At 39.7% G+C, this 11,720-nt stretch overlaps 1 protein-coding gene across 1 annotated transcript; it reads left to right on the forward strand.

The window, feature by feature from the left end:
• Window positions 1–1,358: 1,358 nt before the first annotated feature.
• On the forward strand, window positions 1,359–11,133 carry LOC119147078. Its single transcript, XM_037385585.1, has 3 exons — window positions 1,359–1,992; window positions 3,287–3,353; window positions 8,206–11,133. Exons 1-3 carry the CDS (start codon window positions 1,531–1,533, stop codon window positions 9,723–9,725), a joined length of 2,049 nt encoding a protein of 682 aa, XP_037241482.1. The 5' UTR covers window positions 1,359–1,530; the 3' UTR covers window positions 9,726–11,133.
• The last annotated feature ends 587 nt before the right edge of the window (window positions 11,134–11,720 follow it).

An 11,720-nucleotide genomic window follows, 5' to 3' on the forward strand; every position in this document is an offset into this window, starting at 1 on the left:
TGGGCTTTCCCGGATCCTGGTCTTCACTTTCTCAAGTCCAGGATCCTGCAAACTACCTTAATATTTAAGTGAATAGTGAAAAATAAATATTAATGTGTGCCTTATGCTGTGAATAAAAGTAACTAAACAGCAAAATATTGTAGGAACTGTAAACAGGAACTGGCTATGGTCTTTTTCATTGTCTCATCCTTGAACTTAAAAAAAGAAAATTCAATGCTGCATAAGAACAGGTGAGTGACCATATGGGATTCAGGATTCTCTCTCAGGCAGCACCTAGCAGTGGATACTGTGGAAAGCATGGCATGATATTTGCCTAGATCATTTTCCCAGCTCTGGCAGTTTGTTGTTCAGATTTCCTGAACATGATTGATGTCTATGTAGCTTTTAGCCCCAAATTGATTGTATCTTATATACTGAGCTAGAAACTTTCTGGACTTGATTGAACTTTTAACATGTATTGAAACTTTTAATGTCCCCTAATTCTTGTATTAGAAGAAAGAGCGAAGAGTCTTTAGGACACCTGTAATATAGCACAGTAGTTTGGTTTCTTATTTTTTTGTTTGCCCGAGCCTGAAAAGTCCTACCTATTTTCTCATATTGTAGCAGTATCATATGTTAGATTTTCCTTGCTGCCCTTTTGTGAACTGTTTGAGTTCTGTGCCCTTTTTTGACATGGGGAAGCAATACTGCATGCTGTATTAAACATGCTCTATTGATTAATGTCATAATGATACATTCTTTTCTGTTAATGTATTCCTCTTCTAATTAGTCCTAGCATTTTATTTGCCTTTTAGACCCATGTTGGGCACTGCACTGATGATTACGTGGCTCTGTAGCCCAACATCTGTATCTAGATGTATGTAATTTCCAACTGGTAATAATAATCTTAAAAGTACAACATCTGATATGAAAAGTTTAGGGTTTTTCTTCCAGTGGGTGCCTTGATTTCACCTTTATCTCCTTTGAGTTTCTTCTTGCCATTTCATTGCTGCTACTCAGTATCATAGACACCTTTTGCAGCTCTTTGCAGTTGACCTTACTTTTACTACCCTTAATAGCTTAGCATTCTCAGCAAGTTTTATCACTTCATTTTATTGCCTCTACAGTGAGAATTGACCATTTAGTCTTTACTGTATTTGAACATGTATATAGGAATGATCACTCTGTTATGGAACCCCATAATATAAATGATTAATTTATGCCCTGAAGCAAGGGGCTGTGATTATGACTTCTTTAATGTCTACAACTATAAATGTTGTTGCAGATGAAATGGGAAGACCCTGTGGTCCCATGAAGGGGCTACAAAGATAGTAGAGGAACTGGCCTTATAATCATGACTTGAATTTATTGAGATTTTTCATCAACTTTTTAAAATTTGAGATCCTTTGAAGAGGTAATGGGGCAAGCTGGAAAATTACTTTTCTTGGACAATAATTGATCATTTGTATTTCAGGAGAAAATGAAGTTCCATCTGAAGATGCCCTAATACTACAGCTGCACCTTGCAAAAGGGCATGAGAAATTTACTGAAATGCTAAAAAGCCAACAACAGATCATTGTCGATTTGCAGCAAAAACTTGCTGAACAGCAGCACATATTGGTTAGCCAGCAACGTGAGATTCTCGAACAGCAAAGAAAAATGTATGAGCAAATGGACCTGATCAAAGTCCAGTATGGTATGCTTTTTGATACAGTGAAGCAAATGTCATTTCAGAGTTTGCAAGAAGATATTCAAAACTATTTTGAAAGTCATCTTCAAGGACTTCAGAACCAGGTCAGAAATCATCTCCAAAAGTCATACTCTGTGCATAAAGTAGAAGTGGATGCAAAAGTGATTAACGTTGGGGAGTCTTTGCTGGACTGTGGCCTTTGTGAAAGCGATGAATTTTGCAACTTCCAAAAGACACCTTCACAATGTGAAAAATGCACATTGTGTCCTGCTGGTTTTTTCCAAATGGCTGAGTGTTCTGCAAACTCTGATCGGATTTGCCAGGTGAAATATGATCCTGTATTTTTCAGTTATTGCTTATGAAGTATTGTGTTGGACATGCTGGGATAATATTCTGGAAATAACTACTTGGAGAGCTAGAAAGATCCGGTTTGAAGCATGTGTTTTACCAAACGTGTCTATGGCACTTCAAAGTCTGCCTGAAGTTTTTTGTGGGTTTTCTCTTTACCATTTACTGCTCTAAATGGGGCACTAGTTTGTGCCCATTGGGTGTGACGCTTTCCCAAACCTGACAGCTGGCAGGACTTCGATTCTTTTCATCATGGTAGGAAAAGACATCCTAAAACATGTATACTTATGCATGCTAAATTTGTTTATTTAATCCCCGTCCACTCTACAGAAACTTCTAGACATCTGTGAAAAGCAGAGGAAAGCTTTACTAAGCAAAACTAGAGGTCAGATATTTATTTATAATTTTGGAAATAAAAGTTATCAGTTAAAACAAATCTAAAAATGGGTTCCAGCTTAAACGTAACGTGAACACATACAAAAATATGGAACATAGATGCTTTAACTGTTAAATACTTTTTATTATAAAACACATTTTATTATACTATACATAAGCAGCATGTAAGCAAAATAAGCTGGTTCTTCAGTCACGTTCTGTTGTTTAGAAGTTCTAAAATACATGGAGAGCTTGATATGTAAAGCAGTGTCTTGTTTGACAGGTGTGACCTAAGCCCAAGATACCAAGAAAGACAACCTGAGAGAGTCTGTCCGGTTCCCTCTCTGCTAGTCTCAGTTTTCTTTAATGCTAGCGTTTAAATGTAAATGTAGCCTGTTATTCTTTCCTGTCTGCCTGCCTTAAGGAGAAAGGAGGGCTGGTTAACAGGAAAAACTACTTTATCATTTACCTTTCTTGTGTGTTTTTTGGTTAGCACCTCCCTCGCAGAGTAAATGTCTTTAGGAGCTTTTCCTAACTCTGTCTCAGTTGGTCTTAAGGACACTGTAATAACTGAGTGATGCATCGCTCTGGAGGATGTGGTATGGTCTTACAGATCATGTATCATAACAAGCGTTAGTTGTATAACCGATCCATTTAGCTCAACTGCACGCTACTAGCTTTCTGTGGACACCACGCAGTCTTTTTGGATACCTTGTTAAAACATGTGACAAATCCAAAATTAGTTGTCTTGCTTTAACATGCTTGCGGGATCAGCCCCCTCTTCACCCTACATATACCTTTTCCTGGCAGGTGTCACAGAGCCTGAAGAAGTGCCTGTTTCACATTGTAAGTTGTTGCATTAAAGTGTTTGAATATGATTCTTGTGATTTACAGGACAGAGATGAATGCACTGAATCTCCAAGCATTTGTGGCGAGAGAATAAAGTGCCTGAATACTCCAGGTAAGTTGTATTCTCTGGTAATTAAAGAATGAAGATAATTAGGTCTTCAGAAACGGGCCAGAAAGACAGGAACTCAGGCCTGTATGTTTGTGAGTAATGACATGCTTGGCTTGCTGGAATCAAAGGGGTTGAAAAACACTCAGCTGTGAGTTGATGGTGGGCTATGTAGGACATAATATCCACTAGGACTGTCGGATGGTCCCTTTTACCTTATTTCTGTGGGGTTTTTTTATGTTTAGGTTTTAATTTTCACTTATGACCTGACTTTCTTTTTGCTTATTATTATTGCACCAGTTACTTATGCTGGTGCAAATGGGGTCAAAATCAAAGGTATTATTCCTAATGGAGAGAAATAGTTGTCATTTTCCTTCTGCTGCGCTGGGGTAGATATTTGATTTGATCTAATGAAGGTTCTTATAAGGCCTTCCTTCATCAATCTTATTCTCCTTTAGTAACAATATTGTCAAATACTGAGGAACGATCAACAGTTTCCATCATTTGCAGGGGCTTGGGGAAATTTTTCAGGCATTTAAGAACAGATTTGATAGAAGTTCTGTACTGTGGACTTCGCCTTCATTACTTTTCATGGCAGTCGGACACAAAAGAGCAAAATTAATAGACATACTGAGCAAATTATGTCCAGGTGCTAGGTTTATTTTTACTTGTCTAATTTCTGGTCAGCCAAAAAATATTGAAAGGAATTCTGTGATCAAATAGAGCATTTCACCAGCTGTGATCTCTACCTAAGGGCTCCCAGTCAAATAACTGTGGGAGAGCTTCACTGGGTTTTATGTTTTTCCTCCTCTAGACTTCTTACTTGCAAAAAGAGTGTCTGTCTGAGGGAGAAGGGCTGTTTTCAGCTGATTATGAGTGATTTTGTACTGTTCCTGCCCTGCCACTGATGGAGAAAAAGTGGGAGGCAATTGGTCCTGGGAAAGGGTTAAAAGAGGACATGGGCTCACTTACATTATCCCAGCATCCTCTGGGCAGGAACTGTGGTGGGTTGGATGGTATTGCTACAAACACCACATTAACTACAAACACCACAGGAAACTGAAAATGACTAGAGGAAGAGAGCACTTAGTGTCCCTTATGTGGTGAGTGCTGTAGAGGGTATACCATCAGCCTTACAAAAGAAGAGGCGAGACACTTTTAGACAGCCTTAGTGGTGAGCAGTTAGAGGCAAGACAGCTTAGGGTACAAAATTTGAGACAGAGCATTGGAAGGGTGTAAGGCTTTGTCTCTTCTTTATGTCAGACTGGGTTTGGTTGAGTTGGTGGTTTTGTGGAAGGAAGCCCACGAAGCCCCAGCCCTAGGAAAGGAGAGCCACCAATGTGGTAGTCATTTGGTGTTGTGTAGTCTGTGGGAGAAGGAAGGCTGTAAGGAATTTATCCAGTGGGTTCTGTGGTGGGGGGACCCAGACCATGAGTGGCTCTGTACAACTGCTGGAGAAAAGTAAGTGAAGGCAAAATACTGCCAAGAAGCATACAGACAGTGGTGGTGTGTCAGACCACAGAAAGGCAGTAGCGATGTCTTTGAAAGGAAAGGACTCTTCCCTTGATTCCTCTTCTCCTAATGGTGGTTTGTAAAGATGTGAAAGCAAACTAGTTCCATTCACCTGGGTCGGGAATCAATGTCCTGTCAATGTCATCCCTGCCTGTCATGGAAGAGAGCATTCTTCTTATTTTTTGTTAGAGAGGACTGCTACTTTCAGTCCTCTGCTCATGATAGCTCATTATCTCATACAAGTGCAATCAACATGTCAAAAGGGAGGCTGAAACTGCATGTCTGTTTTGGGTAATGTGGGAGAGATATGGATGTGATCTGACATACGAGTTGCAGATGTTGTATGTGGTTTCTTGAGCTGCACGCTAAGGTTGTTGCATCTGTAGCAACTCATGTTCACTGTACAGTGTGAAGGGAGACAGAGCAAATAACAATAATGAACCATGGGACTAGAAGCCTCTCTTTCTTCGTCCTTTACTTTCCTCTACATCATTCCTTCTTCCGTGCTGTTTTTTCTTGCTTTTATCTAGGATGAGAGTTGTTAGGTTATTTGACTAAAGGCTAGTCATCAAGGAGAAGTGACAGCTGGAGGTACTTCATCAGCAAAAATGGAATCCAGTGCATCATTTCCTTCTTAGACAATCATGTGGGAGTGGTCAGATTGTTATCTTTGGTGTGAACCCACCAAGTGGAGGCAACCAGAGATGTTCTCCCCAGAATACCATGCAAGCTAAAGAGGACTTACTGTAGAACTTACTGTGGGATGCAGGGGGAAGAGGAATGAGAACGTGGACAGATAGCCCTCCTTTGTAATTGGCCACGTTGATTTGTGATGATCCGAATTTGACAGAGAATGTTTAAAAAGAGATGGATTCCCATACTTAATCTGCTTGAATGTCACCTTTGCATTAGGCAGTTATGAGTAGTAACAGCAGAAAAATGTATGCATGACTTACCCTAATTACCTTGCAATTGCCAGGCCTTCACGGATGATGAGGGCTGGTGAATGTGCTGCAAAGGCACTCACTTTCATAAAACTGGCTTGAGTACAGCTGGGCTGCTCACTGTTAAAACGGGTGCAGCAGTGCCCAGAGCAGGACTCCCACAAGAGGTGGGAGAGAGGTGGTCAGGCAGTAAAGAGAAGTAGGAAGCAGTCACAGCATGCTGCTGTGCTGGCTTTCTGATGTTTGGCTGTCATTTGCTGCTTGACCTCTTCTGGGCAAAGGGTAGGATGTGGCTGTTGCCACCGTGTCCACAAGACAAAGTGGCCTGTGTGCTGCTTTGAAGTCACCTGTCTGAAGTACATGCAGGGGGAACACCTGCTGCAGATCTAACCAATAAAAGACTAGACAGCAAATTGGTGAGATTAGTCACCACATGTTTTTGTAAAACTAGATATTTATAAAAATCTCTAAATATACTTTCAAATATTTTAAAGAAGCAAATAGCATAAAAAATTTCTAGGTACTACTGCAGATCTTCTCTGCTACGTGAACCAGGTGTATCTGTGCACTCAGCAGCAGTCCATCCAGTGGTTCTCAGTGAAGGGGGAGACATTGCTATGAGAAGTAGAACTGGTTAAGTGTCATGTGAGCAATTACACCATGGTTAAAACTGATTTCAAAAGGAAAGTTTGTCTGTTTGGTTTTTTTTCTGTATTCTCTCCAGAATGTTCTTAGTTAAAAAAATTTGGTCTTTTTTATTTGGCTTTTGTTTCTTGTAAAAAAAAAAGCCAGACACTTTCAGGGGGAACAAAAAGTGTTAAGTTTCTCATGACTTTTTTCAAATGGAAGAATCTTACTGTTCTGCAGTGAGGTCTTTTGAGAAAATAATACCTGATCTCAGAAAGAATGTTCTCACATCGTAAATTGTATAGTCCTACATGTCAGTGTTAGAGGAGAATCATTGCTTAAGTAAATGAAACAAATAGACAAAGAGATATGAGGGTGATATACAAAGCCTGCATAAATTGACACAGTTTCTGGTGTTCTCTGCTGAATAATGTAGTATCAGAAGTGAATTTTAGCCAATATTCTGACCTCCCTTGTGGGCCAGGTGCATGTGTACTGCTTTGTCTTGCAGTTTGCACTATGTGTGGTGTGCTTTTCTGCCTGCATCAGCCGTCCACATAGCCAGCTCCACCCTGGGGTTAGCAGTAGAGAAAAATAGCTTGTTGGGGTCCATGTCAAATGCTCCTACTCCCAGACTAAGAGCAAATCCCAGACCAGATATAGCAAGTTTTCAGCTGATAAATAAAGCAAATGTATGACACAGTATTCAGATAGTAAAGGATGTTTAAGAACTATAACAAAGATGATTATTAAGTTTTGATTATAGTGGTAAAAAAGCAGAAGCAAGTGCACTAGTGATTAAGCTTTGAGGCACAAACTGCAAGTGGTTATTCTCTAGGGTGCCTCAAATCTTTTGTGTTGATTTAGATCCTGAAGGCTCTGTGCACAAAGGTTTCGGGCACTAGTCGCTCCAGCTGGAGGCATTGGCAGCTGGCAGTGGTCTTGGAAAATTGCCATAGAAAATTACAGGCTGTTTTTAAAACCTGCTCTTTGGGTGTGCATTCTTTGATCCACTGAGGTCATGGTGTACCATTTAACAGCACAAAATTGCTTTATGTCAAATAAAGTAATTTCAAATGGCACCTTTAGATATTCTCTTTGCTGTTTGCAGCAGTGTGTTATTTTAACTTCAGAGTATCACAACCACTGCTGTCCTGTGTCTTAGGGCAGTGATTTTCCTCCTTTTAAATGTGTGGACTTTTGCATAATGATTTTAAACAGCAGGCTTTACTATTTTGTTTTTCCTACTTGTCTCTTCCAGGTTTTTTCAAAACTGTACACAGAATGGCTGGGGTGCATGGCCCTTAGGTTGAAAAGCACTGCTTTAGCAATCACAGCTACAGCAGAGCTGTACCATAACATGGCTGGGCGGACAGTGCACATTTCTCCTTGTATAGGGGAACTCTCCATCAGCTGAAAATATCTTTGCTGCTCAGTGCACCAGTTAGTCACCATGCCCTTTACCTCAGGAAGGGAAGGGAGCATCTTTGGAGCAGTAGCATTGTGTCTGATCCATTACAGGTTTTGGTTAGAATTGCCCCAGTATAGCTCCTTTCCCGCTCTAAACTGCTGGACTTGGCTTGGACAAGGTGAGTTACGCCTAGTATTTCTGTTTGCTGTCAAGGCTCATTTAATAGCACAAAGTGTTCTAACATCATTGTTTTCTCCCTTATGATTGGATGTTATCAAAGATACTTGATATGTGTAGCTGTAGACTTCTTATTTTTAGTATTTTAAAGATATTTCAATAAAAATTGTCCATTTCCTGTGAACAGGTGGTTTCCGATGCCTTGGAATTGCTGAGAAAGATGCAGCTTTGGGAATGTGTGGAGAGGAATATTTCTTTAATAAGGAAATGCAGGAATGCCAAGCGTGTTTAAAATGTGAAGATGGAGTTGTGGCCATGCCTTGTTCCACTGTCAGTGACACGGTTTGTTCAGCAACTAGTGAAAACAAGCTCTCAGAGTCTTGGGCTGCAAACATCATTCTACCTCCTGTAAAGTCTGGTGTCTCTCAGGTCTACTCTGGCTTGGACTTGAAGATAAAGGGAAGGTTTCCGTGTGAAATCCTATCTGTTGAAGATAACAGCCTGGTATTCAGGCAGCATGGTCTGTTGTGGACTGACCTCAATTTTGCAGTAAAGCACAACTGCAGGAATTTTTTGCAACTTTCCTTAAAGCTCAATGGCAGTGAGGAAGGCTACGAACTGAGCGGTGTTCGCATTGAACAGCCAGAAGGGAAGTATTACCAGAGCACTAGTTTAAGCAGTGCTGCTGAAGTGGAGCCCAGCCAAACTCTTTCTGTGTATTTGAGGAGCCCAAATCAATTCTGCAATCAAAGTAAAGACTTAAATATTTATGATCTTAATACCCCACTCAGTTTGTTTTGGTTGTCCCACGACACAGGTGCTGTGGCACTCAGTGCACAGATGTCAACAGCAATGCATTACCAAACCAACTATCGACCTGCCTTTAAAATAATATCTGTTTCTGACCCTTACATGCTAAGTTTATCTCATGATGGCAGAGCTATAAAGTTCACTGAAACCGGTGTTGTCAAATTTGTGTTCCACCAAGCATTGTATTCCATGGGTCATACGTGTGTCCGGGAGGGCTTCTCCTTAATTTCTTACATCAATAGGAACGGTACCAACAGAGAATTAATTAATGTATTTAAATCTGGGGTAAATTACAGAGACACATCAATATCTGCTTCTGGGGCTACAAAAGTTGGGGCTGGAGATCTCATAAGCTTTGAGATACTTTCTCCTGCACAGTGTAATGTTCGGTATTTTGGAGATAGTTCTGGAATCAGTATGTTTAGCCTCATCTGGATCCCTTCAGCAGTTTCTAGTGCCATATCAGCCACAGTTTCTGTTACAGGTCTGCCTACTGGAGCTGTGAGAAACAAATTACTGGATTTCACCCAGGTCTCATCCAATGAGAAGCAGATACAGCTGGTTTCTTCTGGACAGCTTGCTCAGAAGTATTTCATTTTCACTGAGAAGGGAGTTGCCAGCCTTGCATTTAACTTAAAGTTAATCCACTCGTGCAATGTGCTCAAAATGACTCTCAATCAGTTGACCATGGATCACATGCAACCCACAGCAATTGCTCAGCAGATTGGAGGTCAGATGCCAGAGGGAAGCATATGGACCAGTGTGTCCCTCCGTGCATCTTTTGAAGTACGTAATGGAACACTAATATCAGTTTCTCTTGACTGTGTGCGTGGAAGGATCAATCAGATCACTCATGAACATGGAACCAGTATATCTATTTTATGGATTTCCTCTTAATTTCTGTACAGTGAAGTTAGCACAGAATTGGGGTTTAAATTGTATTTGGATTATACTCTGGTTCTGTACATATTTGACACCTTATATGTGTTGACATGAGCACATTGTCCCACTAAAATGGTCTCAGTTATAGGAATATTTAAATATAATCTTAATTGAAACATCAGTATTTAAAGAAAAAAGGGCTTTCGGTGTTCCAATATTTTACTTCTGTTAACATCTTCAGGCAGGGGAACCTTGAATTCAGATCAAACGGTTTTATTTTTAATAAAGCAGTCTCTTCAAATTGCTTATTTCTGGACCACAAAAAATTGCAGGTGAGGGTAAACACATACGTTTTAGTACTGCAACTGAAAGCAGCATGGCCACATAAAGGAAGCCTGCTTTCAGTTTCTTCACTGGAACAGGCTAATAACAAGACTAGAAGCACTTTGAGGCTAATTTGTCTACATCTTGTAAAATATTGTGCTTTCTATAAATGGGGAGAACATGCCTCAAACTAGAGGTGCTAATATGGTAACACTGGAGTATACATGCTTAATATTATGGAAGTGTACCTGGGTCAAAGATAGAACACTTCTTACAACAAACCCCATGGAAACTAATAACTGTTCTAAATTAATTTGGAAATAATCTACATTTAAATAATTTGGGAAGACTTTTTCCCCTTTTAGTTTTGCCTGTGAAGAGTTGCAGGTGAGAAGGAAGGCTAGGAGACAAGAAATGAGTATTAAAAGAACATCTTGAAAATGAGACTTTTGGAAATGAAACAAATTTTTATTCCATTCCTTATAAATGACAAAATATTTTTCTGACCAAAAAGGAACACCATTCACAAGCATATTTATTTTGCCCAACAGGTACTTAATTTTAAAAGATTTTTTTTTTGGTCTTATTACATCACTCAGTTTATTCAATGAAATGGCATATTCAGGGACGCTGAATTTTGTTTTGTTCCAACTCTTCCATCAAACTATTCATTCTTTTTCTAATCTATATAGAGTGTTTTCTCTTATTTTCTCCTTTCTCCTCCACAAATACTGCTTCACTTTCCTTTCTCATTTATTTTGTTAGGAGTAAATGGTATGCCCTGTCATGTAGCCCTCAACTCCTTCCAGCCTTCTTATACATAGATGTATGTATGTCACATATATAATTATAGAAGTGGGACGTTTATAATGCACTTGCAGGCTGTCTTACATTAACCTTGCTGAAAGAAGGAATATTATGCACAGTACAACTTTAATGTAGGTGACTGTCTGAGTATGTATATCTGAAATATATGTACTTTCCTATGCTCTTCACCTGTTTTGGAGTTTGTCACGCTGTTTTACTGTACAGTCTCCTCCTATAATTTTCTGTAAAAGAATGAACCCAAGTGCAAGACTTCTGTATGGTGGTTCTGCTTTTACTTGTAACTTTATAACTGTGTCCTAAACTATTATTTTTCCATCGTCTTTTTTTTCTTCAAGGTTATACTCAAAGATGCATGCTTAGGACAAATTGTTCTCTTGGTTCAAATAGAGTTTTTCTTGCTTTCAGCTGCAAAGTCTAAGTAGTCCATCACAAGATACCTCATTGAGCCAGAATAAGTTCCACAGTAAGTTCAATCCTGCTGCCCACCCTTGATGTTTGTGACACACATCTCGGTGCCTGTGTTCAGCCAGACTGTCATTCATTCTCGCAGGGTCACAAGGAAGGATGAATTAAAGCTAATGTTAAAGGTGTTCAACACTTGCAAAATACTGTTATTGTTACAGAGGATATTTTTTCTTAGAGAAAGACTTCTGGAATGAGAAGCGTGTATATCTGTTATATACAGAAGAACTGCATTACCTAGGAGCAGAGCAGTTTTTCTGGGTGCTTCACTCTGGAAGTCTACTGAGACTGAACAAAGATGAAATGCCACAGCAGTTAAAGTTTTCTGATACGTCCATCTGCTTTCTGCAGAAGGATGCACATGATGTAAGAGGAGCTCTGCAGAAAGCAGATCCG

The sequence above is a fragment of the Falco rusticolus genome, chromosome 4, assembly GCF_015220075.1.
Source record: "Falco rusticolus isolate bFalRus1 chromosome 4, bFalRus1.pri, whole genome shotgun sequence".
Lineage (NCBI taxonomy): Eukaryota > Metazoa > Chordata > Aves > Falconiformes > Falconidae > Falco > Falco rusticolus.

Excerpts from the sequence above, each read along its gene's own strand:
- LOC119147078 (XM_037385585.1), top strand. The coding sequence starts at position 1,531 with ATGCTAAAAAGCCAACAACAGATCATTGTCGATTTGCAGCAAAAACTT. Across the intron at positions 1,993-3,286 it reads ACTCTGATCGGATTTGCCAG|GACAGAGATGAATGCACTGA; the intron begins GTGAAATATGAT and ends TGTGATTTACAG. Across the intron at positions 3,354-8,205 it reads AAAGTGCCTGAATACTCCAG|GTGGTTTCCGATGCCTTGGA; the intron begins GTAAGTTGTATT and ends TCCTGTGAACAG.